Here is a 19269-nt window from a genome sequence, read left to right on the forward strand (position 1 = left end):
CCAATGAGTCAATATTTATTGATCTAGCACTACAATTTCCAAATTTAGAAGTCATTACACTATGAGGCAGTAGTTAACATCAACTTAACTTTGGACTAAGAAAATATGGAGAAAACTAATGTTTTAGAGGTGATAAGTGAACCATTATATAAACATTGAGTTAACCGTAAAATTGAGATTGGTAGGAAAAAAATGTGCAAACTTTGATGCTTCACAAATAAATAAAATCCTGTACTTGAAAGTGTTAGCATATTATTTCTAGAAATTACCTATATTACAACGACTGATTAAAAATTGAATCAATGGGAGTATCAAAAAACTATTGGAGGTTGAGTACCATTCCTGACCAATGTAATCAATGTTTTTCATTTACAGAAGCCCTTTCCGTCAGCTATATTGAATGGATATCACTTATTAAATAAATAGTATTGGCCTGAATGTAAGAATGTTATTTTTTTCATTTACAAGGAATAAAAAATTAAGAGCTTATTTTCAAGCCCAAAGAATACAATTCCAGGAACATAACCTGCACAGAATGAGTGAGATGTGTAACTATTATTTAATGTGAAATTGAATACAAACTTAATTCCACTGTGATAATGACCAAAAGGATCAAGTTCATGTAAACCAAACATAGCATTATACTAAGAGGCATTTCTATACCTCTCATTAACACTGACGAGACTTCATCAGATATATGACTTCACTTAATACAACCCTAATGATTCTGTCATCCCAAAAGGTGATATTCTTCAACACAAAGATGGTGATAGAAGTTACCACCCAAGCTAGCTCGTTTTATCAAAGCCTTTCACTTCGTGAATATCCGGAAGCATGGATTTATAAAATTGAAGTACTTATGTGAGTGAATTTTCCATTGAAGATACAATGGCTCATAAATTTCAACCAATCCATACTACAGTCTCCTATCTGTACCACATTAGCACCAGGGGACTGACCTGGGGTGAATGTGAAAAAATTAATCACTGTGAAATTTACCGTACTGTATCTCCTTAGGTTGTTTTTGCTTATTGTCATTTAGAAAGAATTTGTACAAGCATTATTCATGTTAATCTCAATTTTTGCTACGCAGTAGAGACGTTCATTTTGCAGAAAACCATGTCTATCATGTTGAATCTATCAACTTTTAGATAAAATCTGCATACTTAATATTTTTACTGTAAACTTTCTGCACATTTCCTATGTACCAAAAGATTTTTTTCCTAAAGAGACAGCTTAAAAACCCAACCCTCTTACATTCATTGCTATCTGAAATTCAAGCAATACACTATTCTACAGATAGCACTTCTATATTAACAAAAATTTAAAAGAAAGTTAAAGAGTTCAAACCATATTTCCTGTTTTCTGTTCTTGTCCGGGCAATGGTAGATTCTGAAATAAGTTTGCAAGGCTTACAAGGCGTTCATCTGCAAGAAAAGGAGATGCACTTCAATTCTTCATCTAAAAATACTTAATAATAACTTATTCCAAAATTTAGAACTAAAGGGGATGTGGTAGTCCAGAAGGTAGAACCCTGAACCCAGTGGTGGCAGGGTGACATCTTTGCCTGCCAACCCAGAGGTCCTGGGTTCAATACCACTTAGGTGGGTTTTCCTTCACCAAAGGCTAGGGTGTTTGTAATTGTCTTTGTAATTTTATTGCTAAAAGTCCGATGTAAAGACTGAAATGCTGTTTTAGGATTAATGTGAAATAAATAAATACTCGTATTGACATTTCTCACAGAATATTTTTTTAACTATCACATACCTATATGAGGACACCAGAATATCAAAACACTGGGTTTTCTAAAGAGCATTATTTTGCATTCTCACCTTTTAACATAGAGAACAGTAAAATCAAGGATATACTGGATTTTTTAAATATAATTCTACGGAAGGAGCATTCAACATGGCAAAAAAATAGTTTTTTGAAATAGGAGTTTTTTAGTCTAAAATCCTGGACTACTTTATCATTAATAGCATCAAAGACAGAAATTCCATGGTTACTGTTGGTATGAATGAAGTTACAAGGTATGAATGAAGAAGGCTGGAGGTAAGAGGGAGAAGACATGAGAGGGACGCAATGAGGGGTAAGCAGTATTTTACTGGTTCACAAGCAAAAAGAACCAGTTAGCACTCATGATCTTCTTTTGAAAGCAGACTATAGATTATATTCAAGCTCAAGAAACCAAAATTAACTAAAAACCTGTAGAATGTGAACTTTTAGTTCACATTCATAAAGATAATTAATATTGGGTTGAATTGTTCCACAGCTTAACGGAGGATAACTGGCTACATGGGAATTTTTTCTTATATTTATTTTCCTTCATTTACATAAGAACGAATGACAATAACACTTATATGAGCCAGACTTCATCAGAAAAATATTCACAGGCTTAAACTAATCACTATCATATTAAGACAATCAAGCTGATGTTCAGAAGAAATTTTGAAGTTTCATTAACCTCATGTTCTTCCTATAAAACCAAATGTCTTCATTTACAGTTCACAAATATGTCAACTTGATTCATCAATGCAGTTCAACAAAATATTATCACACACAACGTTGCACATGGTGCAGATGAAGCAAACAGCCAATATGACAAAGCCTAGGGAGTTGCACAAGATATTAAGCTCACCACACTACCATCAGCATAATCTGAAATCAAAATTTTATTTCCAGTATTCAGTTCATCCCCAATAAATCCCTTTTTTTAGACAACGTTCAATTTTTAGCCAATTTACTAAGAAAGGAATTTTCAATGAATTCAGCTGAATTACGATTTTAACTTTCCCAGTTCAGGGACAACACATACATGGGTGGTGTGAAAAGTTTCAGACCTCAAAAATTTCAGAAAAAACGTCTTGTATCTTAGTTTGGTTGGAAACTTTTCAGACCACCCATGTATATTCCTGATAACCAATTATCAACCCAAAGTGCCTCTGCAGTCTGTTAAACCCTCAACAAACCAGCATAAAATGAATTCAAGATTTCAATCAACCCATTTGATAAGATTTGAGTGTTAACTTCATTAAACTTAAAGCTTAACATTTTTAAATCTGCTAATATATTTAAGCTTGAACATCAACTTCTAAACATCCTTACATGTACACTGATAAGACAGTTAAGTCAAAAAATTCTCACCTGAAAACCGAACATGGACAGGGGGAAGTAGTACTTTCACTTTCACCTGAGGCAATCGTGGATCATCTGCTATTAGGCACAAAGAAATCTGAACTTCTAAGGCCAATGGATGTAAAAGATGCAGAGATGAATTTCCACCCAAAACACTTTCCCAATCTTCCTTTCCACGTACCATTAGAACCTAAAAATGAAGAACATAGTCTAAATGCCTACATTAATAAATACTTAAGGATTGTAAATTGAAACTGTTAGTCAGACAAAAATGTTTTAAAATCAAGTCACAGATCAGGGAAAAGTTCAACAAATTGGGAAATGCATTAGATATAGAGTGAGTATTTGCTTTATATTATTAATCCATTCTATATGACTGATTATTAAGTGAAATCAGCAATATATTGATTTCCTGTAATTCATTCACGTTGATCCATTTGATTTAAAAAAATACATATATGTACTTTGAATTATACAAACTACACATTAACAACAACAAAAGATAAAGTGCATTAACTTGGGTAGTGCCTGACATAATGCTTACTCCATAATTAATGACTACTAACATCTTAACTTTTTAGCACAAATCACTATAGATATCCAGACTTGCTACTAAGCTATTCCGCTCAACTAAGTTTGGGATAATTTGCCCCACATTTTCAATAAGTTATGCTTGTCCTTTTATTATGCATTGTGACATGTTTAGCAGATGCCTCTTCCCAAAACGAACAACAATATTTAAAAGTAATCAAACCAAATCTCAGTCATGATTACAGACTTGAAAATCTTAATAATTCCAAATTGGAGCCATACATTTTTATTTTAATACAATGAAAAGAACCTATTACCGCATTTTTTACAGGCTTGACTGATTTTTATGGCTTTAAAGTTAAACGTTATTACCTCAACTTTGAAACTTGCCTACCCTCTGTAGTCCCCTGCTATCTTCCCCACACTGAATGAGATGTTTCATTGTCATGAAATTGCAGGCACTCATAAAATAAACTGTAAGTGGGAACTCTAGTAGAATTAAAAAAATATTACCAGTGCAGACAATAAAATAGAGTAACACTGAGTAATAAGAAAGTGTTGACATTTAGTGGAATGTGGAAAACTTTAAGTGAGTAAGCTGCCCTAATTGAGTATGCATAAACATTAGTGTGCAAATGTGAAAAACTCATCCTTGAAATGTTTTTATTTTCATCTGCTTGGCACAAGTTCATTCTCAAGGACTGCTGACTTTCCAAAATTACAGTGGTGATAGCAACATGGGGAAAGCCTACCACAAGTGCCCTAATTTCTGTATAGACCATAGATTGCATTATCTGATGCTGAGCTTTCTATAGTACGATTACATTTAAAACAAAGGATTCCACAAATATTTTTAATGTTTAAATTGGGGAAATGTAAATAAAACACAAGAAATGATAAAGCAATTTTTTCTTTGGAACAATTACATACATTATATCTCCAATGGCACATTATGATTTCTTTCAAAGTCAGGATGGTTTTTGACAATTCATTTACTGTGACCTATGCAGTAAGCAATTCCTTATGTCCTCTGTCATAATGACATGAGACTATCAACTTCCTCCTCACCACTACCACTGCCAACCATTTTCTCAACATTGTAGTTTCTCTTAGTGTTTAATTCTCTCCCATGGTTTTTAATTAGCCTTTACATTCTCTAAATCTTAATGGCCGTCCAAGAGCTCATAACGACTTAATAATAACATACAATCCTACCGTTTGCAGTGACAGATACTTGTGCCAGTCTTTAATGCAGCCAGGCTAAACATATTATATTAAACAAAATATAAACCTGTAAATCAAGCACAGTTTTCTACCCTGAAGCTACTTTAAAGAATGAGGGTGTGCATCTAACAAGACGTCAAGTTTCTTCCTCTGTCAACTCAACCAACTCATAAGGTACTCAGAAGATGGTAATTCTTTTGACTCCTTTTTCCTCTGTCTCCAGGCTTAAGGATGATGGGCATCCCAGTTCAAGATCATCAAGCACTCACCTTTACTTTCATTCATCTGACTTTTTATGGCATTGTCTGAAACGTAATTTTATTCTCCAACCAATGTTTTTCAAGAGAGATTAGTTTTCTCAATACTTTGGTGATTTGTGTCTGGCAAGGTATAAAAATAAGAGGTATATTAACGTTAAATGGCACACATCCAGAATCATTCCTAGATCCTCAAGTACCACGAGCAAGGGTGAACGTGTTTATGCTGACCACCAGTTCCACCAGAGGCAGCAATCACATGAATGCCTAAGATTAATGATCAGTAAAAAAGGTCCTCCTTCTATTCATTGAGCAAACATGACTTCAGCTGTCATTCCACTTTCCTTAAACTAATACTACCATTTATATTCATTAATATGTTCCTCCGCAGGATTCAAAAATTGCTTGATTTCTAAATCATATATTGATTCTTCTACCACAGGATATTTCTAAATGAACAGGAGTGATACAGTATTGCTATTCATAGATAATTTTTGATATTAAAGAGTCATTAACATTATGAGTACTTTTCCCACAAACTCTAGGCATATATAAAAGTTGCTTACAAATGTTCTCACAAAAACTAATTTTCTGCCAATGCTCGAGTACTGCCTTTATTTCAATGCTCAAAAACCAAGTTCCTATTTTCCACGGCTGTGTTTGGCACACAAATTTATGTGTGGAGTTCATTGGGTCAAAAATACAGCCATCAAAGCAATATATTTAATTATAGTGGTATGAAATGTAGAGAAAAAGCTATGGGAGAACAGTAAATCCCATATGATAATAATTTGAAAATGTTCGTATGAGTTTTCTGTCGCAAAGTGAATTCATCATATTGTGAACACCTATTAATATTACCCCACTCTATTTTACATTCAACTCATACGAACTCATAATTAAAAGATAAAGCAATCAGTCATTATGATAAGGAAAGAGTTTTTGGTAATAGCACGTTTGCCATTGTCAATATCAATTCAACTAATGTAAACATCATGCTTTGAGATGCAATTTTGGGAGAAAAATGCAGTCAGTGCATTTGAATACAGCATATCTCATTTTTCAATTAAAATTTTAATAGCGTCCCTGTTGGACACCCAACATCAGTGTCTGACACATTAGAATATATCGTCAGAGCACAATTACACACAGCTTCACAAGCACTTCTATAGATAACACTCTTTCTTATTTGTACATCTGAATAAAGGCCACCATAGACTTATGTAGTAAACTTAAGCCATGTAGTACGGTGCACAGGTTAATATCCTAATGTATGGCATTCCCCTCAAAGAATTTCTTTTATTTGGTCTGGATGTCAAGTCAAATGAATTTTTCTATGTTGCACCCGCAACAATATTAATTGAATTTGACATGTAATAAACAGGTAAATGATGTGCTACACTAGGGAAACATTTCAAGTAGTACAGGCAAAGGTTTAGGCTTAATAGAACTTGGTTAATATTCATGAGCAATTATTACTGACCTGCATATTACTGAGTTGAAAACTGAAATGGTCATAAGAGTACTTCATCATTTGCTCAAAAATTTCTTTTTCGTCAGCACCAGAACGCCATAATTCTGATACAGTTATCCTTTTCTTCTGAGCCACAGTCTTGATGCCAAATTTTCCAAGGACAATCACCAAAAGGGCACAATCCCTGAAATATCAAAATGACTATGTTACCCTCTAAGACAATTAGTCAATCTAATAGACCTTCCAGCTTGTGGAAATAAATAATAGAGGACCATTCTATCAGTCATAGAGAATAATGTTAACATCTTATAAATTGTACAGCTTTCAGCTTCACTTGGTAGCAGTTTTGAATATTCATTAAAAAACAACTGCAACAAAATTGGTATTATGCCGGAGAAAATATTTTTTAAGGTAACCACTTCATGGCATCATTACATTCAAAATTTTGGTTAGGTTTGAAGAATTTGGTTAGGGTAGATATACAGATTAAGAGTTTTATTTTGCCTGGATTTCATTAAAAATAATCCAATCACTCCTAATCAAAAGACTTGCAAACTCATTTCATACAGACATCAATTCCACTAATTGAAGCCTGAAAGATTAAAGTATAGGTATACAAAGTATGAGGACGAGGGGTCAATTCAAAGGTTAGACATAATTTGATAAAACATGATGTTCTTGGATGTAAACCAATGAGAACACAGTACAGATGAGAAGGGGGAAAATTTACTGGTTGGGCTCAGCATAATAACGTAACCTATGGAGAGTTGGTAGTGCTCTTAGGTGTCAAGAGGCACTTTGTTGAGGTGGGATATTTGGAATGTTGGGGATAAAGTGAATGACAGTGATGCGAAATGGGGTCATTGTTGTGGCAGAACCAGTCAAGCAATGAGTAGTGGGGATGGTTGAGGAAAATTTCACTCATCACAGAGATTAACATTTAAATCAGCACAGCCTTCTACTGTTTGCACACTGCTTCTACTGTACTGGGCACAAAATGATCATCTTTATTCCATGCCGCAGGTTGGTGCTTGATTTTACAAAATTACAGAGCACAGAGATTATCATTCCTTATAAAAATCATACCTCCCATGCTTGTGACTCAAGTGATCTTCATAAATTCACAGTACTGGGAGGGTGTATGCCATAGGAAGATGGATTATTACTGGTGATCAATGATTAATACGAAAGAAGTAAAAAATATTTTAATTTTAACGAACTAATTTATAACATGCAATCAAAATGTGACACTAACTTTGTGAGAATCCCCTTCTGTGGCACAAGGATCCTTGATGACATGAAATCTACTTCAAGGTCAAGCTTTTTATGATTCTCAATGGCATATTGCAATCCAGTTGAAGACCTTTCTTTGAAATCTTCTAAACCAGACATTGCAGCTGCTCTCAATCTGAATTGGAAATAAAGAAAATAGTTATGTAGTTATATTAACAGAGTATATAGCACTAATTCATCCATATTAGAATTTAAGATCAATGACAAACCTTTCCACAGCCACACCTTCTGGGGGACGAAATACTGACAGTACAGACTCAACAGTTAAGGCATCATAAACAATCTGCAGAGGAGCTGTCTGCACTTTCAAGCGTTGATCACAATCTCCATCCAACGGTTCCGTCTCAAACAAAATATGAAGGAGTTCAAAACTAGAATCTCTGGTTGCTGATGTTGAAACATCACTAGCCACTAGCAGGGGACTTATACCATCACTTCCAGGAGGAGGACGTCCAGCCACTTCCAATTGACTTATGCCAGCAACAAACCTGTCAAATTAAAATAATTTCATAATGGTATTCCCTCAACACAAAGATAACAAAATAAAGACATAAGTATTTATCAGATGGGTTCAATCAAACTATTAGAATGTATTAAAGGGTAAATTATAACTTAAGTACAAGATTTTCTACATTATCAGAAAAAATATATCTATATTTCAATCTTATTATTGAAACAGAATATTATTACATGTTTCTGGAAGAAACACATGATATTGATGGGAGATTAGAATGGTAAAGTAGTGAAAGAGAGAGCTGGAATAAGTTAAGTGAGAAAGGTTTAGACAAAAGGAATGAACATAAGGAGAAAATAATTAGAGCTGGGCATGAAAAATGTCTTAATTATAACTAACATTTGCGCTGAATGCCACAATAAAAAGGAAAATTCCATGAGATTCTGGGAGTTACCAGTTAGATCACATTATGTTAAGATGCAGAATTTGGAACAGAAAAATTAGTTTAGTTTCCTGAGAGTATTTGGATTCAGATCATAAATTAGTGCTCAGAAAGGATTGCCAATTTCCAACGGATAAAATAATGGAGAATCATTCATTATAAAATGGAATGTTGATATTTTTTTTGTATATGTCGTGAAAAGATATATGACTGTTAGTAAAAAAAACAAGGTAAATTTAAAATATATTAAAATTTCATACATGCAATTTCCAGCTCACACGAAAAATTATACCAACCTGAAAGCAGTGGTATGCCTTTGCTGTACATGGAATTGCACATCTGTCATACGAGCATGCAAAATTGGGATAACAATTGGAGCATGTCCATCATCTGTCCAGTCACGCACTTCCAGAACAAGCCTCTTTAGGGTGAAGTCAACCTTGTTCTCCACAAAACTTGGAGGTACATTTTCTGGGGTTGAAGCACCTTCAGTATAGCCAATAGCACTAAAAAGCTTGGCCCTTTCCTCTGGAGTCATCGCATTTTCAAACCTTGACACTGAAAATCAAGTAGAACAGGACTCAATTAGTATAATATATCATTAAATCATAACCAAATATATGGCAAACTTTAGTACATGATTTTAAGTTTAAAAAGGATATTATTTTTTTTATGTGGAGATAAACAAATAAAAACATTTTCTTGTTACTGATCCATATTTGAACATTTATTTTAAATGAGTCATAATAGTTCATAATTTAATAATTATGATTTACTTTAATTGATTTGAAAATGTTTACTACCTCCTAAACTATGGACAAAATAAAAATAACACACCAACATCATTTGAAGAACTATCTTGCTTGGCCGTATCATTCTTGCCTTTTCCTCCCCACCATGAAGAAAACCAACCTTGAGAAGCTTTATTTTCAGTCTCTTTTGATCTTTTTCTTCCAACCTAGAAGAAAAATAGTAAAAATTGCAATGAGACACAAAACTTTTTATAATTTCATGAGCAGACATTATAAACAATAAAATAAAAGAGGACTACCTCCAATTCTGTCTTTTGCCTTATGAGAGTAATATTAAACACATCAAGAAGTGCTTCACATTCAGTAATTATTTGTTTGGTTTTTGCATTTGGAGATGTCAACATAGTAGTGTATGCTTCAGCATAACGCAGGCATAGGGAACGATGATTTTTCATATGCTTCCAATCCCAGTTATTCCATCGCCTCCTGAGTTCTTCCTCAAGAACACAGTTATAAGCAAAGCGCCACCTATAAATGAAAAATTAAATTCATATGCATAAAGAAGAGTGCTTGTTTGGACTCTTTAAAAAGTAAGTAAGCATTGTGCAAAGAGGACACTCATGTGCACAACAATTATAAATCTTCCATCTATTCATGAGCTGGTTAAAAAAGAGAAACTCTATCCAGTTTATCTCTAGACAGTAAAAGGCAGTTATAAAGTATGAAAATATGTTATTTAGTATGGAGAAAGGTTTACATTATAGGTAGATGTGGACAGAGAGCATATACCTGTACAGTAATGCCTAACATCAAAAATACGTCTGTCCATGCAAGAAGAAAAATAAAAAACCTACAATAAATATGCATCTAGTTGTGCATAAGATATTTATCATTCGTCCATCTTACCTTAGGGTTAAGTAAAATGTTACAATTTCACTCATTAATAAGAGAGCATGAGTTAGCAAATGTCCAAGGTCTATTATCAACCCAGCTATGTACAGAACCTCCTAAAAATGTTACCTCAGTAACAACTTGTTTTAAATCAAGAGTTGATGATGATTTAACAATCTGGCTTTCTGATCCACTCGGCAAAAACTTGAAAGAAAACCCTCTTATCTAGCAAAAGTGAAGGTCTGAAAAACAGTGCCCTGCACAAAGATTTTGGAAAGAACAGATATATGGAACCACTCCCCAGCCCCACAGGTCTTGGGGTCACTTGGGCCCAGCTCCATTGTTTTCCATGTATTGGTCTCAAGGTCAGCCAGACTAAGTTCTTTCATTTGGTGGCATATGTGAGGGCAAAGAAGACTCCCATTCCCTTCATTGTCTATTCAAAATATCTTCATTGGTTCTCAGCAGAAAAGGAAACATCATTGATACCAAATTGCCTTTGCTGAATTATCTTTATTTGCCCATTGGCCATCATCTGTTTGGAGGGGGTGCCCTACTGTTAATTAAAGGATGGAGGGGCAAGAGGAGAAATCTGCTGGTGCCATGGCATATAGTACAAGAATAAGCTAGCAAGTTTACAATTGTGGCTTGCTAATATGTATTTAATAATTATTACTTTTTCATTAAAATCCTCTACATCAGCTCAGGAATAGCAAACACCTTAAAAAAGAACAATAGAAGAGTACTGCCCTTCCAAATAATTAACGGGAACACATTTTGCATGCTGATATAATAACTAGGTTTAATAAACTATGAATAATTAAAACTTTTATCAATCTAAAGTAAAAAAAGGAAGGCTGATTCTTACCACTCTTTGTAGTGCCCCCTGTAACCGAAAACATTTGGGCGATACTTTCTGTAGCGAGTTGCAGCATTCATTCTATTAAAGGCATCCAAAACTTGAACCAGATCATAATACTGGTGCTTGCTTATACCTGAGAAATAGAGGAGATTACTAATGAACTTATTCCAAAGCAATACTTTAAAACCATTAAAATTTATAATCATACCTTTGTTAATGGAGAAGAATTATATACAATGTTTTAATGGTAAATTTTATGGATTTTACAATTTCAATTCCTAACATTAGAATTTAATTTATTATTATTCTTCAAAATTTGTGTTTTGTGTTTTAGAACTACATAGGACTAAACAGGCTAATATTAGGTCTTATAAAAGGGGAAAAATTAAAGTAACAGAAGTATATTATACTAATTAACAAAGGTAAGATATTTTCCGTGCACCCCACTTGTGAAGCTGATGCATTCCAATTTCTTAAATAAATAATGAATATCCGTTTATTTGAAAAATAACACTCCTTTCTCTAGCAATAAATTAGGATTAAACTACCAGTGGTCCCTGTGGGTCAAGCCATTGAAAAATAAATGACCTCTTGATTGAAAAATATGAACCAATTGACCATTATACTAAATTATATAAAACCTAAATGGACATGAACATACTATTCTACATTGATCTCGTTTCTCCGAAATGAATAAGAGAATTAGGTACAGAAAGACTTTAGTATATACAGATATCCCTTAAGATACAAATTGAAAAAACTTAAAAAAAACCTAGAAAAGCCAATTGAAAAATACCACTTAAAAAACATTAAAGTTTGTGCAAAAATACGAGGGTCATCCGGAAAGTAGTACCCGTTCGTGCCGCATGAAGTGCTGATGACGCGAGTAGCCGCTGGACGAGGTCAGATAGCTTCAGTGGCTTGTCTGCCTTCTCTGAGCCAAGTTGCGTGACGCTAGCATTGCCTGTGTTGTTTCTGTGATTGTTTACAATGTTTAAAAAAATTGAGAACGCCGCCAGTTGTGAAGTGAGGGCAGTGATTAAATTCCTCAATGCAAGAAACGGTCGCCCATGTGATATTCATCGCCAATTAAAGGAGGTGTATGGAGACAATGTAATGGACGAGTCGTCTGTTCGGCGGTGGTGTCGCAACTTCAACATGGGGAGGGGGAACACACACGACGATGAGCGTTCGGGGAGACCGTCTGTCATTACAGACCAACTGGTGAGCTCAGTTGACGAATTCGTGAGGAACGATCGGCGCGTCACAATTGATGACATCTGTGAGCATTTTCCCAATGTTTCTCGAACAATTGTTCATGAAATTGTTAAACACCATCTGCATTATGCAAAAATTTGTGCAAGATGGGTCCCTCGCGTATCTCAATGAGCTGGCGGCGAAGGACTATGCAGCAGGAATACAGAAACTTGTCACACGTTATGACCAATGCCTTAATTTGCTTGGAGATTATGTTGAGAAGTAGTTTAAAGTATCCTCTTTCAAATAAAATTTTTTATGTTTGTTAATATTTACTTTTGTGTCTTTATTTCACGAACGGGTACTACTTTCCGGATGACCCTTGTATATTGTTCTATTTTCCATTTTAATGCTGATTATGGAAACCTCTCTTCATTTTATGAAAATGAGACTAGCCCAAAGAAAGTTTAAAAGAAGAAAGTTTTCTCTAAGCCCTGCACTAGTACATTCAAAAGGAATTGATAAATTCACAATAACAAAAGCAACTCTAGCAATGAAATTAATTACTTTTTAGGATCCAGTGTGAAACATGCAACTTTTATACAGCTCGTTCCAAAGTAATGAACAACTATTTTTTAAAATGACCTTATGGAAGCTCTGCATATTTATGCAACTATAATACAATGAATTAAGTGTTATAAGGCATCATACATTTGGTAACATGCAATTCGCTCCTTTATTATTAATGTCAGATAAACTTGATAAATGTACATTTAATAATGCATAAACTTACTTACCTAATACCAATTCTTGCATGTTCAATGATAGCAGAACTTTCGGCTCTTCATAATTTTTTACTTCTGGCCTTGGGACCAAAGACAGCTGAGCAGAAGAGTCTATGGGTCCAAGCACTGTCAAGCAATTGAATTTAAACAATTATTTAAAGCAGTATGAATGAGAACATGTACAATAGATGAAAGTATGAATGCATAATCATAATCTCTACTCATCATTAGATGGTTACATACCACAATAGATATGATCAAAAATATTAAAAACACAAAATAGATTACCTATGTACCTTTTAAATGATTACGAGTCAATTGTGACAGCCTCAAGAAATTCATTGATAGAGTAAACAAGGCTTGGACAGGAACCAATAATAACGTTAGGTTTTGAATTTTGAAATGCTGGTGCTCTAATTTGGACTTGGTCAAGAGATTACCAACAGTTTTGTTCATGTTATTTTATTTATATATATATATATATATATATATATATATATATATATATATATATATATATATATATAATTTTTTTTAAGGTAATCTACCGGTTAAGGTAGGTTTTTGGATGTACACAACTACCAAACAAATATTTTTATTACTCCTAACAAAACACAAAATCCATCATCCTACTCTATATCAGGTCCCTCTTCATCTCTGAGTGCTTTCTTCCTCCCTTCATCCTTTCCAACATCCCTATCCTGTTCCTTCCTTTTCCTCTTTTGCCCAACATTCTACCCTCTATCAGTCTTCAACATCCCACCGCCAGTCAACACCCCCTTCATCCACTTTTCCTGCCTCCATAGGATTGCTCCCAACAAACCCCTCTCTTCGCCCACCATACCAAGTGTGTGTGTGTGTGTGTGTATATATATATATAATATATATATATATATATATATATATATATATATATATATATATATATATATAATATATATAATATATATAATATATATATAATATAATATATATATATATATATATAATATATAAATATAATATAATATATATATATATATATAATATAATATATATATATAATATAATATATATATATATATATATATAGATTGGAGTGGAGTGGCTTAATGCCATAAGACCTCGATTGTAAAGGTGTAAGCATTCTTTAAAATTCTTTCCGTGATTAAGGGAAAAAGAGAAACCTTTACGTTGGTATAGTTCCTGAAGAACCACAGCTATTCATGCCACCAGCGATTTTAAGCTATGGCTATGGCTATATAATATATATATATATATATTTTTCTTTGTGTCTATATATATATATATATATATATATATATATATATATATATATATATAAATATGTAAAAAACACAGTTGTAGATTTTTAGAATATAGAGACACAAAGAAAGGACACTCACAATTTGTTATTTTACGTTTCGACAGCACGGCTGTCGTCTTCAGAATGGCGTTCTCGGGGAAGAGCGGAGAGGATGTGCGGGGGAGAGGTGGGGGAAGGAGAGGTAAAGGGACCAATAGGAAATGAACAAGGGGGTGGGGGGGATATGTAGGCAGCCAATTGATGCATTCAGTGGGCTTGGTTCAGCCCGGGCGGTTTGAATGATTGGGCCACCCAGATATGCGCCATCTCGCGGGTTCTCACTTCTATTATACTCGCAGATTTGGGAAGGATTTCAATAACCGAAACAGAGAAGCAGTCGTCAAAAGATTGGTTGTGGGAAGCGGTGTGAGTAGGGATGGGGTAATTAAGAAAGGTGGGAGATTTGGTGGAATATCGGTGGTTATTCATGCGGAGGGAAAGTGCGGTCGTGCATTCGCCCACGTAGAAGGCAGGGCAGAAGTTACAGGAGAGGCGATATATAATATTTTTTGATTAATCCGTGACCTCTTCCCAATTATCAATAACACTCAGTCCACATCACTTTTGTTCCCACACTGTCCCTCTGTTTCATTTAAACGCCCGTCGAACCTGCGAGACATCTTTAAGTCCACAAATCCAACTTCAAGCACCCCCGTCTCTCCCCCGCCCCTATCCGCACCATGCAACCGCCCACGCTGCAAATGCTGTCATCTTTTAAGACCCTCCCCCTCACTCAGTACCAACTCCCAACCACTCGCCACCTGTACCTCAAAAAATATTATATATCGCCTCTCCTGTAACTTCTGCCCTGCCTTCTACGTGGGCGAATGCACGACCGCACTTTCCCTCCGCATGAATAACCACCGATATTCCACCAAATCTCCCACCTTTCTTAATTACCCCATCCCTACTCACACCGCTTCCCACAACCAATCTTTTGACGACTGCTTCTCTGTTTCGGTTATTGAAATCCTTCCCAAATCTGCGAGTATAATAGAAGTGAGAACCCGCGAGATGGCGCATATCTGGGTGGCCCAATCATTCAAACCGCCCGGGCTGAACCAAGCCCACTGAATGCATCAATTGGCTGCCTACATATCCCCCCCACCCCCTTGTTCATTTCCTATTGGTCCCTTTACCTCTCCTTCCCCCACCTCTCCCCCGCACATCCTCTCCGCTCTTCCCCGAGAACGCCATTCTGAAGACGACAGCCGTGCTGTCGAAACGTAAAATAACAAATTGTGAGTGTCCTTTCTTTGTGTCTCTATATTCTAAAAATCTACATCTGTGTTTTTTATATATTTGTGTGTCGCCGAAGAGCGTTCCATTTCGAAGATATTATATATATATATATTGTTAACTGTCACAATACAATTATCAATGTACAGTGGTTTGCAGTGTTGAAGCTGCATTACTGATTATTCTGATAGATTCCTTTTGCAGAAAGATAAGTTTGACATCAGAGGAATTTCCCTTTAGCTTCAATTCATATCAGAGATGGCACTGAAAAATACATAGTATGCTTTGACAATGAATGCCCTAGACAGCAATGTTTAAATTTCATGAATATGATTATGACACAAGATAATTCAACACACACATGATCACTTCGGCTTAGTTTAGAGTCTTGATGATGATGATACCTAATAGTCGAACTGGTTGGCTATGTTAAAATACCTTTTTCAGACAAGGTGAACAACAGATATTGGGTTTTGTCCTTGTTTAGGAAGGGATTATTATCAGAGAACCATTTTTTAGATTGTCAAGAGTAATGTATAAAAGACCCTTGGTCAACTTTATTTTTTTATCCATAAGGGTAAAAGTAGTGTCATCAGCAAATAGCACTGATTTACAGGGAATGTTACATGCCATGCCATTGACCATCTGAAGAAATAGCATTGGCACCAAAACAATCTTGTGGGACAACATTGGGCACTGCACATGTTTTTGATTATGTACCACCTAAATTAACAAACTGCTTTCTACATGACACATGAGATTTAATCAATCCATTCTGAGGGTTAACACAGAATATTATAATTTTTTAAATTATATTATATAAGGTACACAGTCAAATGCTTTAAAAGGTCACATTACATCAGGTAAACATTCTCATGATCTTTAAAGGCAGTTATTATATTATTAATAACAGACAATACAGCCAACATTATCAATTTACCAGATCGAAGGCCATATTGAGAAGGATAAAATAAGCCATTGGTATTAACATTTTTGTAGAGATGTTCTTTCATAATGGTTTCAAAGAGTTTAGGAGTATCTACAATAGATAGCCTAGGGGTTGTCTCCATCTTTCATTTTAAAGACTGGTACCACTTTGGAATAAAACAAAAAAGTAGTACTAGGCATGATGGGGGGGGGGGGGGGGGGAAGGAGAAAGGTTGTGAGAAATCCAAAGAGGGCATGAAAGGAAGATGTACAGCATTTTGATTGGCCATGGAATGCTGAAGGCTGCGATGGAGGGGAGGATGCTAGGCAAGCAAGTTAGGGGTAGAAAAAAGATAGGCATATTGGCCAGAATGAAGGGAGATAAAATGCACACAGAGTTGAACAACAGTGTGGGGTGTCAGGTTGTGCTTTGTTAGGCAATGTTAAAAAGTACAAGAGTATCAAGTCTCAGTTCATTCAAAACCTACTTTAAATAGTAGACCACCAATTCCAATCTAATTACTTTGAGACACTTTAAAAAATCTGGAGAAAACTCCCACTATCAGGCAATCATTTATGATTGCAGCTAATGGTTGAGTAATTAATACATTCTCTTTAAGGAGATTATTTAAGAAGCCATCTACTTCCCAGATATTGCAGCCTTTCAATTCACCAGTGGTCTGGTTATGTAATAGATAGTTACATGTTTCCTTTTGAATAACCCTTTTGTATTTTGCAACTCCTCACTAAACTATTTAGATAAATAGCACAGGGATTTATTTATAAAAGCATATGTGAATGTTATGAAAGATGGCGTACAATAACATAAAATTATAATTGTGTAATAATCACAATTGTCCAGCAATCACTTATTCTGTTTTCATGCACCTACCCTATACAGATAACCAATCCTAAAAATATTTTCATTTCTCCAATGGTTATATCATGCCACTTCAAACTTTAAGGAGATTCTTTGCACTTATGAGTAATTTGCATTTATCATGAAAGCGATTTGATTCCTCCGCCACCATTGAAAGGAGGTCACCCGAGTAAACAAACTTAGTTACTCATTTATTGGATCATGCAGGGTAATTTTCACACCTGGTGTGCCAGAAAATGTTTCTAAAGCAGGAATAATGTCATTTCCCAACAAAAATAAACATCAACACTTGTTGCATTAGTTATCATTACTGTCATAAACTTCAGAATCACTGAAATACTGCAAAGGTAGAGAACAAACAGTTTTCTTGATAAATATTACATCTTCATTACTGTCTCTCCTGATTTTGTCATTACTTTCTTCAGCACTTCAATGAGTTCCTTCATGATTTGGTGCATCAGACAAACTATCAGCAAAAACGTCATTTAAAATATCATTTTTGCTCATTCACCTTCTATTCTATACAGCCATAATTGCATTAGGGATAAATTTCACAGTTTAAATAAATATGATATCTCTCAAAAACAACTTGAACTTTCACAAAAACAACGTGGAAAGCTTCTATACTGTTGAGAATCAAAGCAATAGCTCCTAATAGTTCTGAAAAATCCCCAGGGGCATGAAAACCTGAAGACTAAATGAACACGTATTAATCCATGAGTGGGCACTTAATACCAGTGATAAAAAACATACTAATATGTGAGCAAACTACAAAAAGTTAAGAGAAATACCATGAAACTTCGGTAAATGCCAAAACAATAACTTTTCATGGAGTCATCCGCTAAATGTGCATTACAATGCAACAATTTCACAGTGTAAGAATAATTTAACATGAGACATCCACACCCAGTAAACTGTAACCCAGATGACTTTGTCTTCCTGATTCATGCCGGAACACAATGGAAAGGGATACATTGGTGGAGAATACAAGGTTTTGAAGTTTGACCAGTTATAAAGATAAGTCTATTGTGCTTGATTTGCACATGGCTAAGAGTTATTCTGCAAATGATTTGGTCCATTTTTTAAAGTCTAGAAATTTGTTCATTATTGCCCATTATATTAACATATATTTACTAGTAAAGTTTCAAATTTATTGCTTAATATAGCATCTTCAGTACTAATCCACCATGGATGGCATATAATATGGAAAGCTATCATGTTGTACAACTAGTACGTAATAGGGAAGAATGGAGGATGCAGTCAACCAATTTTCAGGCTGAAAGACGAATTATGATGACTTGTGATACATAATCAAGAAAATAGCAAAATGTATTTTTAAAAAACTATTACCAAAATGTCTTGGAAATCTTGATTTCTCCATGGCAGTTTAAAAAAAATCAGCTCAGTATTCGTCGTGGTGACAAATATCACAATTGATGTCATGTGTACGCCAAGTTATCGAATCAGGTCTTCATAACTTCATGTTTACAAATTCTGCCATTTAAACTTAAAACAACAGACAACATATGCACATAAACTTGCTCATAAATTACACAAACTGAATAAAAACAGCAAAAACAT

General features: G+C 34.7%; 1 protein-coding gene across 2 annotated transcripts in view; it reads right to left on the reverse strand.

Annotated features, from left to right (window-relative positions):
• The window catches only part of Vps13 (vacuolar protein sorting 13C), a 136054-nt gene that overhangs the window by 106018 nt on the left and 10767 nt on the right, over positions 1 to 19269 (reverse strand). For both annotated transcript variants that reach the window (XM_071588676.1, XM_071588677.1), the window contains exons 6-15: positions 13310 to 13423; positions 11322 to 11448; positions 9862 to 10090; positions 9648 to 9768; positions 9107 to 9368; positions 8124 to 8402; positions 7877 to 8029; positions 6631 to 6805; positions 3145 to 3325; positions 1351 to 1427 (exon numbers count right to left, since the gene is read on the reverse strand). In XM_071588676.1, the coding sequence (XP_071444777.1) occupies positions 1351 to 1427; positions 3145 to 3325; positions 6631 to 6805; positions 7877 to 8029; positions 8124 to 8402; positions 9107 to 9368; positions 9648 to 9768; positions 9862 to 10090; positions 11322 to 11448; positions 13310 to 13423 (1718 nt within the window). The remainder of the gene's footprint in view (positions 1 to 1350; positions 1428 to 3144; positions 3326 to 6630; positions 6806 to 7876; positions 8030 to 8123; positions 8403 to 9106; positions 9369 to 9647; positions 9769 to 9861; positions 10091 to 11321; positions 11449 to 13309; positions 13424 to 19269) is intronic.

This window comes from Hetaerina americana, unplaced genomic scaffold (genome assembly GCF_022747635.1).
Source record: "Hetaerina americana unplaced genomic scaffold, ioHetAmer1.1.p SCAF_3, whole genome shotgun sequence".
Lineage (NCBI taxonomy): Eukaryota > Metazoa > Arthropoda > Insecta > Odonata > Calopterygidae > Hetaerina > Hetaerina americana.